The sequence below is a fragment of the Ahaetulla prasina genome, chromosome 4, assembly GCF_028640845.1.
Source record: "Ahaetulla prasina isolate Xishuangbanna chromosome 4, ASM2864084v1, whole genome shotgun sequence".
NCBI classification, from domain to species: domain Eukaryota; kingdom Metazoa; phylum Chordata; class Lepidosauria; order Squamata; family Colubridae; genus Ahaetulla; species Ahaetulla prasina.
In genome coordinates, this window is record NC_080542.1 from 3799815 (window position 1) to 3823017 (window position 23203).

Sequence of the window (23203 nt, forward strand, 5' to 3'; positions counted from 1 at the left end):
CCTGACCCGAGCCTTCGAGGAACTGGTGCCCACCTTCTGAAAGGGAAGCAAGAACCACTGGAGTGGTCGAGCATGGAACCTTGCCCAATGGCTAGGCAGGAGATCATTTTCCCTCACAGTTGGGACAATCGGGCCACCGGCACCGTCTGGTCCTGCTGAATCAGCTGAATTAAGGCCCGTATGCTCTCCTGCCGCTCCTGGGACAGGAACACCTGACCTACCCGAGTGTCTATCAGGGCCCCCAGGTGCACTAACCTCGTAGAAGGTATGAGCTGACATTTCTCCAAATTCACGGAAAACCCATGATCCCTCAGAGCACCTAAGGTCGTAGCTAGGTCGTGTTCCGCTAGCTGCTGGGACGATGCCTGGATGAGAAGGTCGTCCAGGTAACATTGGATCTTGATAGGGATGGACCTGAGATATGCCGCCAGGACGGATAAAATCTTGGTAAACGTTCGGGGGGCCGAAGCCAATCCGAACGGAAGTGCCCTGTGTTGGAAATGCCGGCTGGCCGGATTAACAAAACCTCAGGTACTGACGATGGTCTGGACTGATAGGGACATGGAGGTACGCTTCTGTGAGGTCTATGGAAGCTAAGAAGTCCCCCTCCCTGATCCTCGCTAAGATAGAATGCAGGGAGTGCATTTTGAATCTCCTGTACCTTATGTAATAGTTTTTTGTTGTTAGTTGCGAAGTCGTGTCCGACCCATTGCGACCCCATGGGCAACATTCCTCCAGGCCTTCCTGTCCTCTACCATCCTCTGGAATCCATTTAAACTCATGCCTACTGCTTCAGTGACTCCATCGAGCCACCTCATTCTCTGTCATCCCCTTCTTCTTTTGCCCTCAATCTTTCCCAGCATTTGAGTCCCTTCAAATTGAGAATTGGTCTCCACCCCCCCAACCCCCCGAGGCATTTGGAACGATGAACAAGATCGAATAAAACCCCCACCCCCGTTTCTCCAGTGGAACCAGCTGAATGGCCCGAATATCCAGCAAATGCTGAACAGCCGACTCCATGAGTCCCTGTTCTGTCTCCTTCCCCACTTCGGAGCAATGAGCTGGCCTTCAGCCAGTGGATTCATGGCTCTTATCAGTCCTGGCAGAGAAATCGCAGCTGCCTGCCAAAGTTCAAACAAATGACTCACAGAATAAGACTTTCAGCTCTCTTTGAAACGGTTCAGCTAATTTTTGCTTCCCGTGGAATGAGAGCAGTCCCAAAGCTCCTTATATATCCTGTGATTCCCTTTGATGACGCCGCCTCTCTAATCTTCTGAAGTATGGGTCGATCCAAGCTTGATTATTATCAGCTGGGTCTGAAGACATAGCCTGGGGAAGGGACGAATCAGGGGATGACGGCCCCATTACGTCCTCCGACTGGTCTGGTTCTGGCTCCTGGAGTTGGGCCAAAGGAATCGGTGCTCCCGAGGTAAGGCTTACCGGCCCTTCCCCCTCACTTTTGGGCATGGGGCCAGGTTCGGGGGCTGGAGTCACAACAGTCCCCTTTTGACTGGTCTCGAGAAAGTGGGTAACGGAGGAAAAGCCTCGGAGGAGAGAGAAATTCGAGGGAGACCCCTGCTCGCACTGTCTCCCTGACCCAGGTATCTGTTGTTAGGTCGTCCCAGCGGTCCGCAGACAGACCCAGCCTGCCCGCAATAGGTGCCTGAGGCCAGTCGTCACTTGGATCGACGAGCTCCTCTACCACCATTGCCCCTGAAGGGCCGAATCGATGGCAGTTGTCTCCCTCTGGCAAAGGAAGGCCTGTCGGTCTGGTAACCTGACCGTGACTGGAAGGGCCGTTGTTGTTGGGGAAAGCTCGGCCCAGACGCCCTCCCCCCCCCGACGGAAGGAGGGCCACCTATAGTAGGGTGACGGACAGAAATCGGCCCGCCTGCCCTGAGACGGAAGCACCTTCCTCTTGTCCCTGGTTTCGACTAGTAAAGGGTCCAGAGACTGGCCAACTAAATGTCCCCCTTCAAAAGGGGCAGAAGCAAGCTTCCATTTATGCTTAGCGTCCATGCGCCAGTGACGTAGCCAAAGCAGACGTCTAGCAGTGATAGATGCCGCCATGGCCCTGGCAGAAAACTTGGCAGAGGCCAAGGTTGCGTCGGCGGTATATTCTGCAGCAGCTCAAATTTCGGAGAGGTCCTGGTGAGCACGTATATCATCCGGCGCTAAGTGAGACTGAAGTTGTCCCAGCCATCAAACTGACACCCTGGTAAGGAAGGACGCCGCTGTAGAGGCTCTAATAGCCCATGAATCTGCCAGTTGAGCACGGCGCAGGGCCGTCTCCTCTCTCTTTTCCTCTGCCCTCAAGGCGTCCTCAGCATCAGGCGGTAAAACAGAAGAAGAGGTCAGCGCATCCACCGGAGCATTCAACTTGGGGATGTCCAGTAACTTAAGTAAGGCTGCATCCGCTCCAAAAAGCTGATTCTCCAACCCAGTGGACCTGGAAGCCATAGCCGGTGAGGTCCACTGCCTTCGTATTAACTCCAAAAACATCTCAGGGATAGGAATGGTATCTGCCTCTACCGCCTGCTGAGTGAACAGGAAATCATCCCGTTCCCTGTAATCTAAAGTGGATCCAGAAGCTGCAGGGGCCTGATCCATACGTGCTGTAGCCCGAGCCTTTGCCAGCAAAGGTTCCAGGAGGGCAGGATTGAACAGACCCTTGAAGGGAGGTTTTGGGCGGGCATCCTGCTCTGATACAGAAAAATCCTCCTCACCCTGCCACTCCCCAGCATAATAGCTAAGTTCAGAGGGAGCGGGAGACACAGGTTCCTGGTACTCAACTCACTGGAGGCAAAAATCTCTGAGAGGCGGCTCCCTGCCCCAAAGGATACCAGTGGGCAGGTGGTTGAAACAGCTGGCGCATTTCCTCCGCAATGCCTCTCATAATGGCCTGATCAATCCACATCTTCATAAACTGTGGCATGTCTTGTTCTCCCATATCGCCTTGGCGGAACCCCGCTGCGGTGGGAGTCCATGTTGCCTCAGGGGCCCTAAGTGTTGCCCCAGAAGGCCCAGGCCGAGGGTGAGGGTCACTGAGGGGATCAGGTCACCAGGACCTGGCAGCTGCAGGTTGAGATGGTATGTTCAGATCCTGCTGAGGAGGTAAATCTGGAGGCGGAGAAGCCATCTGACGCTCAGAAATGGCAGAGTCTGAAGAGGCCCGAGGCAAAACCCCCGCTGAAGCCTTGGCAAACTGGCTATGAATGGCTTTCTGTCGTGCCTGGTCAGTCTTTTCCTCAGCCTTGGATATGCCAGAACGGACATTGGCCAGCGAGGCTGGCTGTCCTAGGCCTGACTGGCGCTCTGCCCCCTCTATCTGGCTGAGGTGACCAAGAACCCTCTGCAGAAAATGCAGCCTGCCTATCAGAGTCTTCCATGGTAAGCAGGTGATAGGCCAGACGCCCCTGTAATCCACAAAGGCAGGGCAAGCTATTTGCCAAATGACCAACTCCCCTTAAGGAAGTAAAGGTCCCAAGTCCAATTTCTTTTTCTTTTTGCAAAACAAGTCAGAAAAAAAATTCAAACAGGGCAGAAAAGTTAAATATACAGGCCTAATCCCACGATGCAGACAAACTGGCCGACGGAATCCTCAAATTTGTGACTCCAACTTTTGCAGATTACTGTAGATATCAGGCTCTGGTCCTGCCTTCCTGGGGCCGCGCCAGGCTAAGAAAGGTTAGCGCAGTCCAGCCGCTCTGCCACAGTTCCTTCCTGGCGCCAAGAATCCAGGAAGCAATAAAATGGCCCAAGCCCAGGCTGCAAGAGGCTGGCGTGGCCGACAAGCTCCAAAACAGCCCCCAGCTGCAAGCAAACAAGCCCGCTCCACAGCTGATTGGCTCAGGAAACTCCAGAGCAAAAGGCAGCCGCGCCAAGGCTCCTAGAGGCTGGCGCGGCTCCAGGGGCTTCTATCACGGCGCTCCGACACCACGGAGGCCAGCCGCAACTTTTGGGGTGAAGGCAAACCCTGCAGTACCCCCCAAAGCTATCAGCTGAGAGGAAAGGGGAGAGTGGGACGCGTCGGAAAGGGCGACCCCCCCCCAGCTCCAATTCGTATCAACGGAGACCCCTCCCTAGCTGCAAGCAACAGTCATAGATCCAAGAAAAAAAACAAGACAAAAGAAACAAATTCACCTGAAAAGAGAAGAAAGAAAACAAAAATCCAAAAATAAGAAAAAAATATATCCAGGGAATAATATAGCTCCGTTCTAAAGCTCTGGAGCTAAAAATTAAGCGTCCGTAGCTGAGGCTGAGTTGAAAAAAGCTGGGGAACGTCACCAGGGAGGCGGATCCTTAGAATTTTTTCAACTCAGTCCCTAGAGCTAGAGTCTAGAATAACCCAATGTGGCACCTCCCATCGCCACACTTGGGAGAACAAGCAAGCTCAGAGAGCACCAAGGATGCCCCAGTCTTCCTTCTCCTCCTCCTCCCCCTTTCTAGCACTGATGTGGTTCCCTAGTTGGGTCATGAAATGTCTGCAAGAAAACAAGCAAGCTCAGAGAACACCAAGGGCCCCCTCAACTAAATCAGAGCCCTCAAAGGCAGCTGGTCCCTGTTTTTATTTATTTATTTATTTATTTATTTAATCAAATTTTTATACCGCCCTATCTCCCGAAGGACTCAGGGCGGTTTACAGCCCGATAAAAATACAGATAGAATACAAGATAAAACACTAAATTAAAAAACTTATTTAAATAGGCCAAAATTTAAAATTACAATTAAAATGGTAAAAACCCCATTAAAATTAAATTTAAAATTAAAATTCTAGTCCAGTCCTGCACAGATAAATAGATGTGTTTTAAGCCCGCGGCGGAAGGTTCGAAGGTCAGGAAGTTGGCGGACTCCTGGGCGAAGTTCATTCCAGAGGGTGGGAGCCCTCACAGAGAAGGCCCTTCCCCTGGGTGTCGCCAGTCGGCACTGCCTGGCAGACGGCACCCGAAGGAGTCCCTCCCTGTGAGAGCGCACGGGTCGGTGGGAGGCAATCGGTGGCAGTAGACAGTCCCATAAGTAGCCCGGCCCTAAGCCATGGAGCGCTTTGAAGATGGTTACCAAAACCCTGAAGCGCACCCGGAAGGCCACAGGCAGCCAGTGCAGTCTGCGCAGGAGGTGTTACATGGGAGCCACGAGGGGCTCCCTCTATCACCCGCGCAGCCACATTCTGAACTACCTGGAGTCTCCGGGTGCTCCTCAAGGGAAGCCCCATGTAGAGAGCATTGCTGTAATCCAGGCGAGATGTCACGAGAGCATGAGTGACCGTGCATAAGGCATCCCGGTCCAGGAAGGGGCGCAACTGGCGAACCTGGTAAAAGGCTCTCCTGGAGACGGCCATCAAATGGTCTTCAAAAGACAGCCGTCCATCCGACAAAAGAATCCTCAGGCCCTCAAACCTCAGCCGAGACTCAAACCTCGGGGTGTCTGGATCCTGTTGGCCTGAAACTTTGCCGAGCTCAGCCCCTTCTCCCCCCCTGGATTTAAGGCCTCCCTCCCCATCTCCTCTTACTTGGAATCGGAGGCGTTCCAGAAGCTGCTCCTCCCGTTCGGAAGTCGAGGGTTCCAGCGTTTTTTCCGCTTCTTCCTTGTGTTGGACTTGGCTGAGCAGGTAGAGAATCTATCAAAGGGACGGGAAAGAGAGCTGGCAGTGACTGGGGAAGACGGCGAAGCTAACCGGGAACTGGAAGTCCCATGATCCACAGCTTCTGCCTGCAGAATTTCAGCTCCAAGCCAACCCCCTCAAGAACCAACCCTCTAAGGATTCACTTAACCACAGTATTATCTCGACTTAATAATCACAATCATTTTCATCTTCTTTTAATGACTCCATAATCCCTTGCGGGGTGCAGTCGGGGCAACTGAATGGAGCTGAGCTTTTTACTGGCCGGATGCCTTTCCTGTTGCCAAGTGCAGTTTTATTCAGCAGATATATTCTCACTGTGCCCAGAGCAAGAAAGATATCTGCCTCTACCTAGGATCGAACTTACAGCCTCCTGATCGTGAGGCGAGAGCGCCACCTCTAGACCACTGCACCACTTGACTTAAACAATCAATCCCCAAATTCAGATGGCTAAATTTGAGTGAATTTTAGCCCCCTATTACGACTTTCCTCGCCGTGCTTGTTCATTCAAATCGCTGCAGTTATTAAATGATTGAAACAGTTGTTCAGTGAATCCGGCTTTAAGTTTGCTTAGCAGAAGGTTGCAGTGCGACCCGGGACGCGGCCACCGCCATAAACGCCAGTCAGTTGTCGAGCGTCCGAATTTTGATTACTGTACGTGACCACGGAGATGCTGTAACGGTCGTTAAGTGTGAAAAAGGGGTCCTAAGTGCCACCGTAACTTCGAATGGCCACTAAAGGAACGGTTGTTAAGTCGAGGGCGGCCTGTGGTGACTTAGCAGCTGCACTGATTCACTTAACAACTGCGGCGAGAAAGGTCATGAAACAGGACAAAGCTGTCCTGCCTAGCAACGGAAATCTGGGGCTGAATTGTGCTCGTAAGGCGAAGACCACCCGGTATTTCTGATTTTCAATCCACCATTTTTGTGGGGTCAAGGAGTGGAACTCGCATCTCACAATCGGAAGGCTGTGAGTTCAATCCTAGGTAGAGGCAACTATTTCTCTCTCTGGGCACAATGAGAATATATCTGCTGAATAAAACTCCTCATTGGCGACAGGGAAAGGCATCCGGCCAGTCAAAACACTCAGCTCCATTCAGTTGCCCAGACTCCACCCGCAAGGGATTATGGGTTCATTAAAAGATGATTTTTTATGGGGTCACCGCACTACCTAATGCAGTGTTTCTGGAAAGCGAGGGTGGTTGTAGTCCAGGCCGTACCTTCTCCTGGTACTCCTGCTCCACCTTGACCAGCCTCCTCTCCAGCTCGGCTTCCGCGTCGGCAGCCCCCTTCCGCTCTTCCAGAAGCATCTTATGCACGTCGGAGCAGGTGGTTTTGCTGTGCTGCAGTCGTTTTTCTACTTTCCCATTTTCCACTTTGGAGGCGACCAGCTTTGGAAGCAAGGAAAGTCAAACACATGGAGAGAGACATTAGGAGAGCCTTCTGGCCACCCGCCACCTTTTGGCCAGCAGAGGACCAGTGAAGGTTTGGACCTCCTCTTGAAGGTATCAACTGGCGAGCCAGCAAGGAAGGAAGGCAGGCCCTGGTGCCATTTTGGGAGCTGTTGTGGTCCGCCAGCAGCCCGCTGACCTGGCAACGGAGTCAGACAGTGAGAGGCTGGGGAGGGCAATGGGGCAGTCCTGGAGTCAGGGGAAGACCCGGACGAGGGCTCTGCATCGGAGGCAGAGATGGGGGCAGGGCTTTCTAAGAGCGATGCGCCGACTCCGGAGTCTCCAGAGGTGGACAGCAGAGAGGCAGAGGAACAGGAGGAGCCTGTTCTTAGTGTGCGCATGCGAAGAGCTGCCAGAAGGCAAGAGCAGCTGAAGCAAAAAGGACGACTTGGGAGAAAGGCCAGGAGATGATTGGCCCTTCCCATAAGGCTTAAAAGAGCAGCAATGAGCCGTTGGGTTCTTTGTGGAAAAGCAACGTTGATTCCCGTGCTTCTTGTCAGCGTCCCTTGAACTTTGTGGGGTTTTTGCCAAGAAAAGCCTTTGGCAGGTTGCCAAAGACATCAAAGGTTTGGTGATAAGGCCTACGGACTGGTTATTAAGAATTTTGTTTTGGACGAAGCTGAGAATGAATGAATGCTCAGCCGTTTTAATCAAATAAGTTTGTGGAGGACTGAATTGGCGTTTAGTAATCACTACTTGGGCCTTGGTTACAACAGGAGCCCCCCCAAACTTACTTCACCAATCAGGTACTTGATGGCACACTTGGCTTCTGTCATGATGGCTATGTTTTCCCAGCGCTGTTTGGTCCGGTCGCCGGTCTCGGCGTCCAGCAACTTCTGCTGCAGATCTGCAATTTGGGCGCTCCTGTGGAAGGAGCCATAGAGTTGGCGGAGGTTGGTTTTGAGAAGGAAGACACCTTGGGGGGAACAAAGCCACCTTGCTCCCTGCTTATGTGCGGACAGGTGAGGGAGAATGCTTACAGAAGTGGGGCCAATCCGTCTCTCTCTCTCTCCCTTTAGCCCTCGCTGTTTCAGAAGAGCTACAGCACAGGTCTCTAACCTTGGCAACTTTAAGACTTGTGGACTTCAACTCCCAGAATTCCCTAGCCCGGCTGAAGGATTCTTGGAGCTGCAGTCCACAAGTCGTAAAAGTTGATAAGGTTGGAGACCTCTGATCTACAGCAAAGTTCCCAGGACGAGGCAACTAAGGTGGCAATGATACAACCAATGCATAAATTCAGTGCTGGAGCGGGGCTACCTATTGTTCTGGGGCCTTTCGGAGGGACAACTGGAAAAAAACAACAGTATAACAAAAGTTGAAGGGGAGCTCAGAGGCCTTCTAGTCCAACTCCCTGCATCAAGCAAGAGACCCTAAACCCGTGATGGCGAATCTATGGCATGCATACCACAGGTGGCACATGGAACCATATCGGTGGTCACGCGAGCTCCGTTCTGGTGCGCATGCGTGTGCCGGCCAGCTGATTTTTGGGCCTTCTGGGCTTACCAGAAGTCACCAAACGGGCTATTTTCGGCCTCTGGAGGGGTGGGGAAGTCCGTTTTCGCTCTCCCCAGACTCCCAGAAAGGCTCTGGAGCCTGCAGAGAGTGAAAAACAAGCCTACCAGGCACACCGTGCCATTGTGTGCCAAAAGCGGGGGCCGCGGGGGAGGGTGTTGCGTGCACATGCCAGGGCGAGGCACATAGAATTATGAGCGTGAGCACACATGCGTGCGAACTCCCCGCCCTGCGCTCCCCCCGCTTTTGGCACGCGATGGCAAAAAGGTTAGCCATCCCTGCCCTAAACCATTTCAGACAAATGACTGTCCAATCTCTTCTTGAAAAGCTCCAGTGATGAAGCATCCGCAACTTCTGATGGCAGGCAGTTCCACTGGTTAATTGTTCTAGGGCCATAATGGCGAACCTATGGCGCGTGCGCCACAGGTGGCGCGCGGAGCCATATTGGTGGGCACGTGAGCTTAGCTCTGGTGTGCATGCGCGTGCTGGCCAGCTGATTTTTGAACCTTCTAGGCCCACCGGAAGTAGTGAAGTAGTAGCTGCCTGTTCCCTGCCTCCGGACGGCCTGGGGGTGGGTGGGGAAGGCCTGTTTTTCGCTCTCCCCGGGCTCCAGAGCATTTCTAGGAGCCGGGGAGGCGGCAACTTCCCAGGGGCTGGAAATGATGCATTTACGAACTTGTGGTGGGTCCGGAAGTCAGCATATGGGCTGTTTCCAGCCTTCGGAGGGCCTTGGGGAAGGCAGTTTTTACTCTCCCCAGGCTCCTAGAAAGGCTCTGGAGCCTAGGAAGGGCAAAAAATGGGCCTACTGAGTGCACCGTGCCATCACGGGGGATGGGGCGCATAGAATTATGGGTGTGGGCACATGTGCATGTAACCCCTCCACTCCCTCTGCTTTTTTTTTTTATTATTATTTGAATTTATATCCCGCCCTTCTCCGAAGACTCAGGGCGGCTTACATTGTGTAAGGCAATAGTCTCATTCTATTTGTATATTTATATACAAAGTCAACTTATTGCCCCCCCAACAATCTGGGTCCTCATTTTACCTACCTTATAAAGGATGGAAGGCTGAGTCAACCCTGGGCCTGGTGGGACTCGAACCTGCAGTAATTGTAATTGCAGGCAGCTGTGTGTTAATAACAGGCTATCTTACAGCCTGAGCCACCACGGCCCTAAAAATTGCTTTTGGCATGCAATGTGAAAAAGTTTAGCCATCATTGTTCTAGGGACAAGGCTACTAGCCTGTTCTGTTTTGGGCCTAGTCTTCATTCCAGGAGATATAAAATTCTTCATCTATTCCATATTTGGTCATCTAAGGCAGGGTTTGCCAACCTTGGCCCCTTTAAAACCTACTATGGACCGACTCCCAGAAGTCCCCAGGCAGCAAGGATTTAATCAGCATTCCGCATAGATAGGAGAACAACAGATGTGGCTGAGCCCCTTTATCGTATTTTTTGTAACTTTCTTAACACACAAATAACTTTTCGTTAAAATGGTGGGAATGCGGCTGACGTAATATATCTTGACTTCAGCAAAGTGGGGGAAAAAAATAGCTGGCTGAGGAATTCTGGGAATTGAAGTCCACGGGTCTTATAAAGAGAGCCAAGGTTGATAAACCCCGATTGGAGGGGCAGCTTCTCGTATTCTCTTACCGGAGTTCCATTTCGGTCTCCAAACTCTCAATCTGCTTGGTGATGGAATGGTTGATTTCCATGGATTTGTAGGAAAACGTGCGTCTCTGGAGAGGAACGAGAGAGAAATCAGGGTCAGGAAAAACCCCAACGGCTGAATTTAAGGGGCGGGAGGGGAGAGAAAATTCAGTTCAAGCCAGGGAAGAAAATGGAATCGCCTCCCAGCCCGCTTCTGAAGAGCTGGATTAAGGAGGAAGAGGGTAGAGGTGGGAGAAATACCTAGACTGAATAGCCAAGAAGTAGATACAGACAGAGATAAAGATCCAGGAGAGGAATATGGGAGGCAAGTCAAAAAAAGCAAAACAATTAAAGTATTGAAGCGGGCAAGAGACGATGGATAGATGAATTCTCTTTTTTTGTATTTTTTCTGATGTGCTTTTCCTCTTCTCTCTCTTTCTTCTCTTTTTTTTTTAGGTAGGTGACGTGACTAGAAGTTACTGTATTTTTCAAAGTATAAGACACACCGGAGTATAAACTTAGTTTTTGGGGAGGAAATTAAGAAAAAAGCTGATTGGCAGGTGGATTGGCCTCCCGGAATACCCCCAATCAGCTCTTCCCAGAGGTGAATTTTAGCAACAGGTTCCTTGGTTGTGAGCTCTGTGCCTTGCTTTTTTTTCTGCCTCTGAAAGTCTCCGAAAACAGAGCTTCAGAAAAAAAGCCTCTGAAGCTTTGATTGGGGGCTTTTTTTCTGAAGCTCTGTTTGGAGGCTTTTTTTCCTGAAGGTCCGTTTCTGGTGCTTTTTTTCAGCCTCTGAAACCTCCGTTTGAGAAGCTGGGCAGGGCTACATTCGGAGTATAAGACGCACCCAGATTTTCACCCTCTTTTTTTGGGGGGAAAAGGTGTGTCTTATACTCCAAAAAATACAGTAAATTAGGATAGAAAGCGTCTTTTAATAAAGAGTGACACGATTAAAAGTTAGAATAAGTGATAGAAATAAGAGAAGGGGGGATTTTAGTGTATATACTTTTATATAGGAAACTAAAAATAACGACGAGAAAACATGGAATAATTGAAATATGACAGATTGCAACTTAATTTAAATGTGTATCGTTATTAGAAATATGTAAGTGGATTGAATGTAATAACTATGATTAATTCTACTAGGTTGTTTTTTTTTTGTTTTTTTTAATTTACATTTATATCCCGCCCTTCTCCGAAGACTCAGGGCGGCTTATAGTATATAAGGCAATAGTCTCATTCTATTTGTATATTTACAAAGTCAACTTATTGCCCCCCCAACAATCTGGGTCCTCACTTTACCTACCTTATAAAGGATGGAAGGCTGAGTCAACCTTGGGCCTGGTGGGATTCGAGCCTGCAGTAATTGCAGGCTGCTGTTTTAATAACAGGCTATCTTACAGCCTGAGCCACCACGGCCCTAATACAGTTTTATTTGTATTAGAATCTATGACACCCAGGTGCCACATTGTTTAAAAAAAAACTTTAAAAATAAAAAAGGAAGGACCTTCCCCTCCCGGCCCGTTTAGAAGCAGCCTGGAGATTGCTCACCCTGTATTTGGACGGGAGGACTTCCCCAGCCTCCTGCTTCTCTTTCAGCAGAGCAATTTCCTTGGCCAAAGTTTTCCGGTCATCCAGAAGGTCGTTCAAGTGATGTCGCGCTTCTTCTATGCTCACGAGGACTTCGACTTCATTCACCAGCCAGTTCTGGGAGGGAGGAGAGGATCGTGGTCAGGGATCGGCAACCTTCAACACTCCAAGAGCCACAAAAGTCCTAACCGGAAACCCCCCCCCCATTCAGTTCTGGAGCCAATCGGAAGTTCGGTTCCCCCATCATAGAGTCTCCTCCTAGCATGGCGTCCTTTTTCCACTGCTGACCGGAAGTCGGTTTCCCCACCATAGAGTATCCTCCTAATGCAGCATCCTTTTTCCTCTACCTGTCCTGACCAAAATCCCTATCAATTGTGGAGACCAGCAAGAGGGAACAGAGGGATGAAAGAGCCACATGCGGCTCCAGAGCTACGGGTTGCCGACCTCCGATCTTGGTGTACGGCAGAGGGGTCAAATTCAATTTAATTGAGGCCGCATCAGGGTTGTGTTTGACCTCGGAGGGCCGGTGTATATGTTTGTGTATGGCCGGGTAGGCGTGGCCATGGTAGGTGTTTGAAACAGGTTCAAGATGCATTTTTTTTCTCCTTTCTTTCCACAGTTCTTGACTATAACCATTTTCTGATCTCTTCTACTAGATGTTACTGGCATACATTCATTACTTATTCTCCATACTCCACTAAACTTTTTATTTCTCAGTTAACATCCCATTGTTTCATACTAAATTGCTCTTCCAGCCAGAAAAGCTATTTATACTACTGTATTTTCATAACCCAACTAATAATAAAAATAAGGTAAGGTAAGGTTTCCCTCGCACATACGTGCTAGTCGTTCCTGACTCTAGGGGGCGGTGCTCATCTCCGTTTCAAAGCCGAAGAGCCAGCGCTGTCCGAAGACGTCTCCGTGGTCATGTGGCCGGCATGACTCAACGCCAAAGGCGCACGGAACGCTGTTACTTTCCCACCAAAGGTGGTCCCTATTTTTTCTACTTGCATTTTTACGTGCTTTCGAAACTGCTAGGTTGGCAGAAGCTGGGACAAGTAACAGGAGCTCACCCCGTTACACGGCAGCACTAGGGATTCGAACCGCTGAGCTGCCGACCTTTCGATCGACAAGCTCAACGTCCTAGCCCCTGAGCCACCGTGTCCCTTATAATAATAAAAATACAATAGCCTAAATAACCTGATCATACCGAAACCTAACAGAGAAGGTAAATTTCCAGGATTTAAATGGATCTACACAATATGTAAAATCTGGCATTAAACTGTAGTGTTAAGCTAGGAGGTTGCTTGTTTTCTATCCAGATCAGGCACTTATTTGAGGCCACATAATTGCAATCCAGTCCAATCCAGTCTTCCTGCAGCCCTCTGCCGGCCAAAAACGGACTGTGCGGAGGCCTCCTGCGGCCCATTTTGCCCAGCAAAGGCACTGCGGGCCGGTTCTTTGATAATTTCCAGGCTAGTCCCACGGACAGATTTAAGCACCCCGAAGGCCAGATCCGGCCCGCGGGCCTTGAGTTTGACACCACTGGTGTACAGGGTCCATGGGAGTCTCTCCCGCTGGCACTGGGCGACCCTTCCCATCATCCACTCCCTGCAGGGACCCCTCCCGGTGAAGAAGGCAAGCCTGCTTCCCCAGCTATTGGGAATCCCAAGAGGATCTCAGGAGCGAAAGCACCATTCCTGGAGCCTCACCTTCACCCGAGAGGCGGCAGCTTCGAATCCCCGGTTGTGAAGGTCTTTCCGCTTTGCCGCCACTTGTTGCTGTTTCTGGAGCGCTTCCTTCAAGCGCTTATTAGCTGCCGCGGCCTGGCAGGATGAAAAGGAAGGTGAGAATTTTGGAAGAAGGGAGATGGAGCGTTTACAGGCAAGTGTTGTGATCCGCCAGCAGCCTGCGCAGTTGGCAACAGAGTTGGACAATGATGAGATTGAGGTGGGACCAGGGCCATCGGGGAGTGAGGTGCGGACTCCAGAGCCTCCAGAGGCTGACAGTAGTGAGGCAGAGGAACAGGAGGAGCCTGTTCCTAATGCACGCATGAGAAGAGCTGCCAGAAGGCAAGAGCAGCTCAAGCAAAGAGGACAACTTGTGAGTAAGGCCAGGAGATGACTGGCCCCTCCCACAAGGCTTAAAAGACCAGCAACTGCGTTTGGGCTCTTTGCTGGAAAACAATGTTGATAGCTTCGTTTATTTATTTTGTATCGGTGTCTTCTGAACTTTTGCCAAGAAAGGCCTTTGGCAGTTTGCCTAATTGGACCAAGGTTTGCAATAGGACTGAGGAATTTGTGTTGGGAGGAATTTGCTTTAATTTAGTTGAACTACGCTGAGAATGAAGTAATTCTCAGCTGTTCGAATCAAGTTTGTTTGTTTTTTCACTGGCTGAGTTTCCTACTGCCTACTTGGGCCTGGGTCACAACAGCAAGTCCTCGACTTACAACCATTCGTTTAGTGACCCGAAGATGCTTTTTATTTTTATTTTTTTCAAAAGGCACCTGGGACTTGGATGACTGAGAATCTCCGCAGACGTTTATTTCGTGACCATTTTTGTGTGTTAAATTTATATTTACTGACCAAGAAATAAAGGGAGCGTAGTATAGATCTATTTCAAGCTATTTAAGATCTATTTCAAGCTATTCCGGGTTCGAATCCCAGAAGGGTAAGGGGGCTAGCTGACGAGAGCTAAATAGTTTGAAATAGATCTATACTAGTCTCCCTTTCTTTCTTTGCCGGTAAAATAGAAATTTAACACAAAAATAGTTTGTTGCGAAAACGACGGTCTGCGAAGGCTGCTGGATTGGGGCTGAAAGGCGAAAGGGGAAGTATGCTTCGTCCCTTATTTGGATAGACCAGGTTGCCCTGATTAAAAAAAAACACTTATTTAGCGACCATTCCTAGTTACAGAAGCTTTGATAAAAAAAAGCAAAAAGGAACAAATGTTTTTCACATATTGCAGCATTCCCAGGGCTACGCGATCAAAATTCGTGACGCTTGGCAACTGACATGTACTTACGACGGTTGCAGTGTTTTGTGGTCACATGACGCCCTCCCCTTTTGCGATTTTCTGACAAGCAAAATCGGGGGGTGGGGGGGGGTGGAGAGCCAGATTCACTTAACGACCGTGTTACGTACTGTATTGTTAAGTGAATTATTATTAAAAGTTTAGTTTTATTAAATTTTTATACCGCCCTTCTCCCGAAGGACTCAGGGTGGTGTACAGCCAAGATAAAACACGAAATATATATAAATTAAAACATTTAAAACCTAGCAAATTACAAAAAGGCTGATAATTAAAATTAGTTTTAAAAATTTAAAAATATTAATAAAACCCCGAATTAAAATTTAACACTATTATGCCAGTCCCGCTTGAATAAATAGGTGTGTTTTGAGCTCACGACGGAAGGTCCGAAGATCAGGCACGACGTAAGCCAGGGGGAAGTTCGTTCCAGAGCGTCGGTGCCCCCACAGAGAAGGCCCTACTCCTGGGGGCCGCCAGCCGACACTGTTTGGCGGACGGCACCCTGAGGAGACCCTCTCTGTGAGAGCGTACGGGTCAGTGGGTGGCATAAGGTAACAGCAGGCGGTCTCGTAAGTACCCGGGTCCTAAGCCATGGAGCGCTTTAAAGGTGGTAACCAAAATCTTGAAGCGCACCCGGAAAACCACAGGAAGCCAGTGCAGGCTACGGAGCAGTGGTGTTACGTGGGAGCCACGAGCGGCTCCCGTTACCACTCGCGCAGCCGCATTCTGGACTAACTGTAGCCTCCGGGTGCACCTCAAGGGCAGCCCCATGTAGAGAGCATTGCAGTAATCCAACCTAGATGTAACCAGAGCGTGAGTGACCGTGCATAAGGCATCCCGGTCAAGGAAGGGATGCAACTGGCGGACCAAGCGAACTTGGTAAAAGGCCCTCCTGGAGACGGCCGCCAGATGTTCATCAAAGGACAGCCGTCCATCCAGGAGGACACCCAAGTTGCGAACCACCTCCTTTGGGGCCACTAACTCGCCCCCAACAGTCAGTCGCGGATGCAGCTGACTGTACCGGGGTGCCGGCATCCACAGCCACTCCGTCTTGGAGGGATTGAGCTTGAGTCTGTTTCTCCCCATCCAGACCCGTACAGCCTCCAAACACCAGGACAGCACTTCGACCGCTTCGTTGGGGTGGTCCGGGGTGGAGAAGTACAGCTGAGTATCATCAGCGTACAGGTGATAACTCACCCCGAAACCACTGATGACCTCACCCAGCGGCTTCATATAGATGTTGAACAGGGTAGGCGAGAGAATCAACCCCTGAGGTATCCCACAAGTGAGGCGCCTCAAGGACGACCTCTGCCCCCGTCAACACCGTCTGCGACCGATCGGAGAGATAGGAGGAGAACCACCGATAAACGGTGCCTCCCACTCCCAATCCCTCCAACCGGTGCAGCAGGATACCATGGTCGATGGTATCAAAAGCCGCTGAGAGGTCTAATAGGACCAAGGCAGAGGAACAACCCCTGTCCCTGGCCCTCCAGAGGTCATCCACCAACGCGACCAAATCTGACTTTGCTGGTCAGAAGGTCGTCAAAGAGGATCACCTGACCCCAGCACATTGCGACCGTCATAAATGCGAGTCAGTTGCCAAGCATCTGAATTTGGATCACACCTGGCCATGGGGATGGTACGACAGTCGTTAAGCGTGAAACACTGTCCTAAGTCCCTTTTTTTAATCGCTTCCGCTGTAACGTCGGTCGGACACTTAAATGAATGGTTGTAAACCGAGGACTCCCTGGATTAGCGCGATTACTTTAAGGGGAATGCCAGGGACTTCTTGTCGTGTCCCACTCCTCCGCTGACGGCCGGGTCAGGGAAATCCGAATCAGGCTTGCCTCTGCAGCTCTGCCAAAGTCCTAGCAAAGTTCTCAAGGCAGGCAGGAGACCAGAAAGTGACTTCAGCAATCCAAGGTAGACTTTGCCTGACTCAGAGAATGCCAGAAAGCAGATCCTTTATATAGGCCATGGGGTGTGGCTCCATGACTCAGCACTTATCCAGGCCTGCCCCTCCCTTCCTTCTGCTGACGCCGCCTATCAATTCTCCGGAAGCGAGGATCTCTCCAGGCTCCAGCTGTTGGTAATTGACTTTCCTCAGGCTCACATGCTGTGGGGGAGGGGGAGGGGTCTAGTTGCTCCGTTTGCCTGGGCATGGAGCCAGGGCTGGGGGCTGGAAGCACTCCAGGCCCTTCGTCTTGTTCGGCCTGTCTGGGCATGGTGCCAGGGCTGGGGCCTGGAGGCATGCCAGGACAGTGTTCGGAAGGAGATAAGAGGGGCCCGGCTGCGGGGAAAGCGAGTGAGACACAACACTTCTAAGAGGAAAGGATAGAGAAAATGTTCGTGACCCCCTCACTTCTTCGGCTTTCCGTCGAAGGACCGAGGCCTGTTTCTGGAAGTCCTGCTCCAGCTTGACCAGTTCGTACTGCCGCTTGCGATCCTGAGGAACGAGACGAGAGTAGGTAAGTTGCAGGTTGTCCAGACGAAAAGAGGAGGAAGTGGTGGTTGGAGCACCACAAAAAAGCCTTTCTGTCTAACTGAAATGGGGGCTCAACTTTAAGGCCATTTATATTCCATCGAGGGTTCAAACCCCTCCTTAACCTAGGGATATCCAGGTGAGCTATAAGGGAACTCCCTGGGAACGGTAGTCTTGACCTACCCCCGTTCCCCCCCAAAATAAGACTCAACTGGAAAATAAGCCCTAGTATGATTGTACAGGATGCTTGTAATAGAAGCCCTACCCCCCAAAATAAGCCCCAGTTAAGTTCATCAGCCAGAGGGACGCGTTTAGAATAGAATAGAATAGAATTTTATTGGCCAAGTGTGATTGGACACACAAGGAATTTGTCTTGGTGCATATGCTCTCAGTGTACATAAAAGAAAAGATACGTTCATCAAGGTACAACATTTACAACACAATTGATGATCAATATATCAATATTAGTATCCATGTTTCCCCCAAAATAAGCCCCAATGCATCTTTTGGAGCCAAAGTTAGTATAAGACCTAGTCTTATTTTTAGGGAAACATGGTACATGGAGGACATCTTGTCTGATCTACTGGGGAAAGGTGATTTGCTATGTTATTTACATTGGTTGGATCAATGTTCTTACTTCTTGTGATCTAAGTCAGAGGGCTGGGAAAATATGTACAAACCCCTCACATCCTAAATTGTTTCAACTCCTACCTTCAAAAGGACACTATAGAGCACTGCACACCAGAACAACTAGACACAAGGACAGTTTTTTTCCATGAACGCCATCACTCTGCTAAATGAATAATTCCCTCAACACTGTCAAACTATTCACTAAGTCTGCACTGCTATTAATCTTCTCTTCGTTTCCATCACCCATCTCCTCCCACTTACGACTGTAACTTTGTTGCTGGTTTTCTTACGATTTATAGATTGTTTCCTAGTAGGATTTGACTGCTTATTTGTACCCTATGACTATCGTTAAGTGTTGTACTTATGATTCTTGATGAACGTATCTTTTTTTTTTACTCTCACTGAGAGCATATGTACCAAGCCAAATTCCTTGTGTGTCCAATCACACTTGGCCAATAAAGAATTCTATTCTATTAGCGAAATGTTGGAGGTGTGGTTGTGATGACGCTACATATTTTCATATTTGGTGGACTTGCAAGAAAATTAAGGCCTTTTGGATAAGAATTTGGTGGATTATTCAAAATGTACTGAAGAAGAAGATAAAGTTCCTGCCGCAATTTTTCCTTTTGGGAATTATAACGGATTGTACAGGGATTGAGACTAAATTGATTCTGAATTTAATAACAGCAGCAAGACTGTTGATTGGACAATACTGGAAGAAAGAAGAGGTACCTACAATAGAAGAATGGATATTGAAAGTCATTAATTTGGCTTGAGATGGCTAAAATCTCAGCTTTTTTAAAAGACAATATGCAGGAAAGATATTTAATTGAATGGAAAAAATGGATTATCTACAAAACAGATATCAGATTAAGAAATATCATTGCCTTTGAATAATTAGGAAGTATTATTTTATATAATGGAGAGGGGGTTGGGAGATGAAAAGATTTGGATGAGGTTAATTGGATTAGAAGGGAAAATTTTACTCTATGTTTGGTTTATGTATAACAATACCTTGTGATTGACCCGGGAAGCCGGGGGGGGGAAGGAGGGGAAGGGTTTTCTGGGAGGAGGGGGGAAAAGGAAGTTTTGTTTTTAAACTTTTCAATAAAAAAAGAATTCTATTCTATTCTATTCTATTCTATTCTATTCTATTCTATTCTATTCTATTCTATTCTATTCTACTCTATTCTCTTCTCTTCTCTTCCATTCCATATTTTCTATTCTATTCTATTCTATTCTATTCTATTCTATTCTATTCTATTCTATTCTATTCTATTCTATTCTATTCTATTCTATTCTATTCTATTCTATTTATATACGTTGAAAGGTTGGCCAACCTTGGCCGTTTTAAGATGGGGGGGGGACTTCAACTCCCAGAATTCCCCAGCCAGCAAGGGTTTACCAGCCTTCAGCATGGATAGGGGAAGAACAGATGTGGCTGAACCATGTATGCCAGACGTTTTGTAGATGGTGGGAACGCAGTAGACGTAATATATCTTTGATTTTAGCAACGTGGGGGGGGGGGCAGAAAAAAAGCTGGTTGGGGAATTATGGGAGTTGAAGTCCACCCATCTTCAGGTAGCCAAGGTTGACAAACAGTAGTCTAACAGGACTGAGGTGTACATTTCAAAGAGAGGAGACGCGTCACTCTCTGTGCTAGGACAGCTGACGGTAAGGGAGATGCTTTCGAGTGAGAGCTCACCTGGGCCTTCAGCTGGATGACCTCCTTGTCCTTCTGCTGCTTCCACTGTCGGAATTTCTCAGCATCTTCCTTCATCTCCCGAATGAGCTGAACCCGTTGGCTTTTCATGGCCTACAAAGTTGAGCAGGAAGGATTAAAGCTGCTTCTTTTTTTTTTTTTTAAAAAAAAAGAGAGTCTGTGGAAAAGGTTCAAATGAGAGTTCTAATTCAAATTGAGGAAATCACTTGTTGTGTCTGCGCCCCCCCGAGCCGGGGCCTCCTGCCAGAAAGTGACTTGGAAAGTGAGGGGGAAGAAGGGCCATCAGGACTTACCTCGGGAGCACCGGCTTCCCTGGCTGTTGTGTCTTGCCCGCTCTCACAGCAGCCGGGGCCTTCTTATCTGCTCCCGAACACGGAGGAATGTATGCCTCCCGGCCCCAGTCCTGGCTCCATGCCCAGACAAGCTGAAGAGGAGGGGGCACCTCCCGGTCCCAGCCCTGGCTCCATGCCCAAGCAGGCTGGAGAGGAGGAGCATCCTGCCCCAGCCCTGGCCCCATGCCCAGGCAAACGGAGCCGCTAGACCCCCCCCCTCCTCCACAGCATGTGAGCCTGAGGAAGGTTTATTTCCAACAGCTGATTGGAGTGACCCTCGCATCAGAAGATTGGATAGGCGGAGGCAACAGAAGGAAGGGGGGGCAGGCCTTAATGAGTGCTGAGTCATGGAGCCACACCCCATGGCCTATATAAAGGATCTGCTTTCTGGCAGTCTCTGAGTCAGGCAAAGTCGAACTTATCTTGCTGAAGTCACTTTCTGGTCTCCTGCCTGCTCTGAGGACTTTGCTAGGACTTTGGGCAGAGCTGCAGAGGCAAGCCTGATTCGGATTTCCCTGACCCGGCCGTCAGCGGAGGAGTGGGACACGACACTGGCTCAGCTCCAGGAGCCAGAGGCAGGCCAGGAGGAGGAGTTAACGAGGTCTCCGTCCCCTGACTCTTCCCCCCCCAGGCCACGCCTTCAGACCCAGCTGATGGCAATCAGGCCTGGTTGGACCCTAGGTTTCGTAGGCAGGAGAGGCGGGAACAACAGAAGCAGGGGCGGGGCAGGCCTAGGAAGTGCTGAGTCATGGAGCCACACCCCACAGGATATAAAAGCAGCAAGGGCTGCTATGCCTCTTCGTAGCAGGCAAATCAACTGCTTGACTAGAGCTGAAGTACTGTTTGTTGACTCATCGGCATCAAGGGAGATAACCGAGACACTTGGAGACGCTCGCTCGTTCGCTGCCAGAGCTGATAGTGCCAGCTAATTAAGCCATCGCTCGGACTGAGGCGAGGGGGACAGAACATCACTCTTAAGAGGGGTGACAGGTAAATGAGTCATGTTTTTACTTTGGGAATGGATTACATCACTAGCCATCTTCATCTTCTATAATTAAAGGAACAGGCTTCCAGATTTCAGTGTGTCATAGACACTCAAAAAAGAGATGTACTGTATAGTCTTTGTATTTGCTTTCCTTAATATCCCAAGGTGCATTCAAGCTGGGTGACTTTGGGCCAATCACCAGGAGACGGTGAGTTCTAATCTCCCTTTTAGGCATGAAAGCTGATTGGATGACTTTGGGCCAATCACTAGGAGACAGTGAATTCTAGTCCTGGCTTAATTATGAAAACCAGCTGGGTGACTTTGGCCCAATCACTAGGTGACGGTGAATTCTAGTCCTGCCTTAGTTATGAAAGCTAGCTGGCTGACTTGGGGCCAGCGCCCCCTTCTCTCTCAGCATAACCCACCTCACAGGGTTGTTGTTATAGGGAAAATTGGAGCAAACAAACAAACATTGTTTACCCGGATCTCTTGGTGGAGTTTGGAGACGGTCTGCTCGCTGGATTCTTTCATTTTCAGCAGCTTGGATTGTTCCTTCAGCTTCTTCTTCAGCTCGGTCATCTCCCCTTCCAGCTCCTGCAGACGTTTCCGGCGACGCTCGCTCAGCCTGAAAGGAGGTTGGGAGCCAGATGTTCTAAGTCCAGCAATTCAGAGACCCTTCCCTAAGGGGGTAAGCCCAGGCACCCGTGTTTTCTTACTTGGCTTGGGTGACGTCTTTCTTGGTCATCTGAAGGGCGAGGACCAAATCTTCCTTCTCCTTCTGTAGCTTGGTCACCTCCTCTTCCAAGTTCTGGATGTTGATCTTGTCAAGAGAAAAAAGGGCAATAACAGCAGCAAGATTACTAATAGGACAGTATTGGAAGAAAAGTATTGGTGGTCCTCTGTGGCTCAGACTGCTAATGCAGTCTGTTATTAACAGCAGCTGCCTGCAATTACTGCAGGTTCTAGTCCCACCAGGCCCAAGGTTGACTCAGCCTTCCATCCTTTCTAAGGGAGGTAAAATGAGGACCCAGATTGTTGGGGGGGCAATAAGTTGACTTGGTATATAAATATACAAATAGAATGAAGACTATTGCTAACATAGTGTAAGCCGCCCTGAGTCTTCGGAGAAGGGTGGGATATAAATGCAAAAAAAAAAAAAAAAAAAAAGAAGTACCTACAATAGAAGAATGGATATTGAAAGTTGCCAATTTGGCTGAAAAGGCGAAAATATCAGCCTTTTTGAAAGACAATACGCAAGAAAGATACTTAAAGGAATGGAAAAAAATGGATTGACTATATTCAAAGTAGATATCAGACTAAGAGTTATCAGACTGCTTTTGAATGATTATGATGTATTATTTTTGATTGTTTTCGGGGGAAGTTAGGAACTGATGAGAATTGTAGGAGTATAATTAAGTTGGGACGAAATTTTTTTAGCATATGTTTGTTTTATTTTTAACTATACCTTGTGCTCGCTCCGGGAAGTCGGGGGTTGTGAAGGGAGGGGAGGGAGGTGGGGGAGGAAAGGGGGAAAAAATTTTTTGTAAAACTTTTTGAATAAAAAAAAGAGAGAGAGAGAGAAAAAAGGGCAACTTGGCATCTTGGGAGCAAGTTTTCAAGTCCTCTGGCCAACCAGCCTCACTCAAGTCTTCTGCTCAATGCTTCTTGCTCTTGTGGCCTGTCGGCTGCTGGCCCCTCCAGCAGCTGAATCAGAGGAGGAGGTGTCGTAGGAATCAGGGCCAGCATCAAGGAAACCTGAGGGCCCTGAGGGGGAAGAGGGAGAGGAGCTGGCAGAGAGAGAAGGGGGGGGAGGCGGAGAGACAGAGGCGGATCCTGGGCTGTCTGTCAGCCCTCAAATAGAGAGTCAACAGCCCCCAGGTCTGGAGGTGGCTGATGAGAAAGAGGAACAGCTGGTCCAGTGCCTGATGAGATTTGTAGAAGGCAGAAGAGAGGAGAGCAGTGGAAATCTACGGGCCGGTCCTCGGGACGGAAGAGCTACTGCTGCTAGCGAAGCCGCAGGACAGTTAGCCTGCAATATTGCATTCTAACCTTTGGGAGGGAGGGAGGGAGGACAATAGCAATCGCGATTAAGACTTATATAATGCTTCACCGTGCTTTAAAAGCCCTCTCTGAGCAGTTTGCAGAGTCAGCTTCTTGCCCCACAACAATCTGGGTCCTCCTTTTACCGACCTCAGAAGGA

The 23203-nt window shown here is 49.3% G+C and overlaps 1 protein-coding gene across 2 annotated transcripts in view; it reads right to left on the minus strand.

Annotated features, from left to right (window-relative positions):
* The window catches only part of KIF4A (kinesin family member 4A), a 65946-nt gene that overhangs the window by 20275 nt on the left and 22468 nt on the right, over positions 1 to 23203 (minus strand). For both annotated transcript variants that reach the window (XM_058183828.1, XM_058183826.1), the window contains 10 exons: positions 21720 to 21823; positions 21484 to 21628; positions 19669 to 19779; positions 17214 to 17297; positions 13533 to 13646; positions 11782 to 11937; positions 10234 to 10319; positions 7805 to 7934; positions 6840 to 7010; positions 5510 to 5617 (listed from right to left, as the gene is read on the minus strand). In XM_058183828.1, coding sequence (XP_058039811.1) covers positions 5510 to 5617; positions 6840 to 7010; positions 7805 to 7934; positions 10234 to 10319; positions 11782 to 11937; positions 13533 to 13646; positions 17214 to 17297; positions 19669 to 19779; positions 21484 to 21628; positions 21720 to 21823 — 1209 coding nt within the window. The remainder of the gene's footprint in view (positions 1 to 5509; positions 5618 to 6839; positions 7011 to 7804; positions 7935 to 10233; positions 10320 to 11781; positions 11938 to 13532; positions 13647 to 17213; positions 17298 to 19668; positions 19780 to 21483; positions 21629 to 21719; positions 21824 to 23203) is intronic.